Source organism: Priapulus caudatus, unplaced genomic scaffold (assembly GCF_000485595.1).
Source record: "Priapulus caudatus unplaced genomic scaffold, Priapulus_caudatus-5.0.1 Scaffold8524, whole genome shotgun sequence".
In the NCBI taxonomy this organism is placed as follows: Eukaryota; Metazoa; Priapulida; class Priapulimorpha; order Priapulimorphida; family Priapulidae; genus Priapulus; species Priapulus caudatus.
Genome location: NW_014585585.1, coordinates 1 through 1,001, shown reverse-complemented (window position 1 = coordinate 1,001; position 1,001 = coordinate 1). Strand labels below are relative to the sequence as shown.

The 1,001-nt window shown below is 46.1% G+C and overlaps 1 protein-coding gene across 1 annotated transcript in view; it reads right to left on the bottom strand.

Annotated features, from left to right (window-relative positions):
• LOC106820214 (general transcription factor 3C polypeptide 1-like) overlaps positions 1 to 723 on the bottom strand; it is a gene marked incomplete at both ends in the record, with an annotated part of 1,869 nt that extends 1,146 nt beyond the window's left edge. The window contains 2 exon segments of the mRNA XM_014824751.1: positions 126 to 227; positions 557 to 723. Of these exon segments, the coding sequence (XP_014680237.1) occupies positions 126 to 227; positions 557 to 723 (269 nt within the window).
• Positions 724 to 1,001: the final 278 nt, after the last annotated feature.

The window sequence follows — 1,001 nt, the reverse complement described above, 5'->3', positions numbered from 1 at the left end:
CTCGCTCTCTCTCTCCCTAATAGACTCCCTCGCCATCCTCACATTTGTTCACCCTTCTCTCTTCCTCTCCCTCTATCTCTTCCTTTCTCCCTTTCTCTCTCTTCAGCCTAGGCTAGACAGCTTACCAGCATAACCTTGCTTGTTAACGGGCCTCATGACAGCAAGTCTGGTGTTGGGAAGCCTGGCCAGTCTCCTTCTAGGGTCAGTAACAGACATGCCATTCTCCGCTGCCAATGAAACACATGCGGCGACACATTACAACCGATGCCCATTTCAAATTAACACTTTAGAATGACGTCATCATTCAAGATGGAAGAAGAAAAAAGCGAGAGAAAAGCAACTCAGGCTCTGAATCCGATTCCTTGTACAATCAATCCAGGTGTGCTGGTTGCTCATTTGTCAGTGATTGGGCTTAACCATCGCATGGATATGCATATATCAGATTGAGACGGTTTGTGAATGTTAGAATGATAAATAATTTTCGGGGAATGTGTCAGCATCGGAAACAAAACGCGAATTCGTTACTGTGAACGAGGTTGTTGTCTGCCAGGTATACCTTGCTGTAATGCGTGTGTGTATATGAAGGCTGCACCGGGCCCTTCACTCTCATGTCTCTCCCTCGCCTTCCTCTGCTCGGCCCTCTCCCTCCTGAACAGCTGGTCCCTCTCCTTGTTCTTAACGTCCGGTTCTCCGCTATGCCACATCCAGTTACGCTTCAGATGCCTACAACAACCACACAAAATCCTACTTACGAGTCCAGGTATGATTGACACTATGCCTGCATTACACCTGCTTTATGTTACTCCAAATTGTGAGGAGCATCTGACGTTTCTGAGCAACGAATTTTTCTCTGACAGGACAGTAGTGGCAATGTTTAAAATAAGAGGTAATTTACTCAGTGTTCATGCTAAGAGAGGTCTTACATAAATAACTAGAGCACTCGGGGAGCACAGACCTCCGCCAAGGCAGCTGAATTCTCTCAATGTGAAATTTCTTATTAA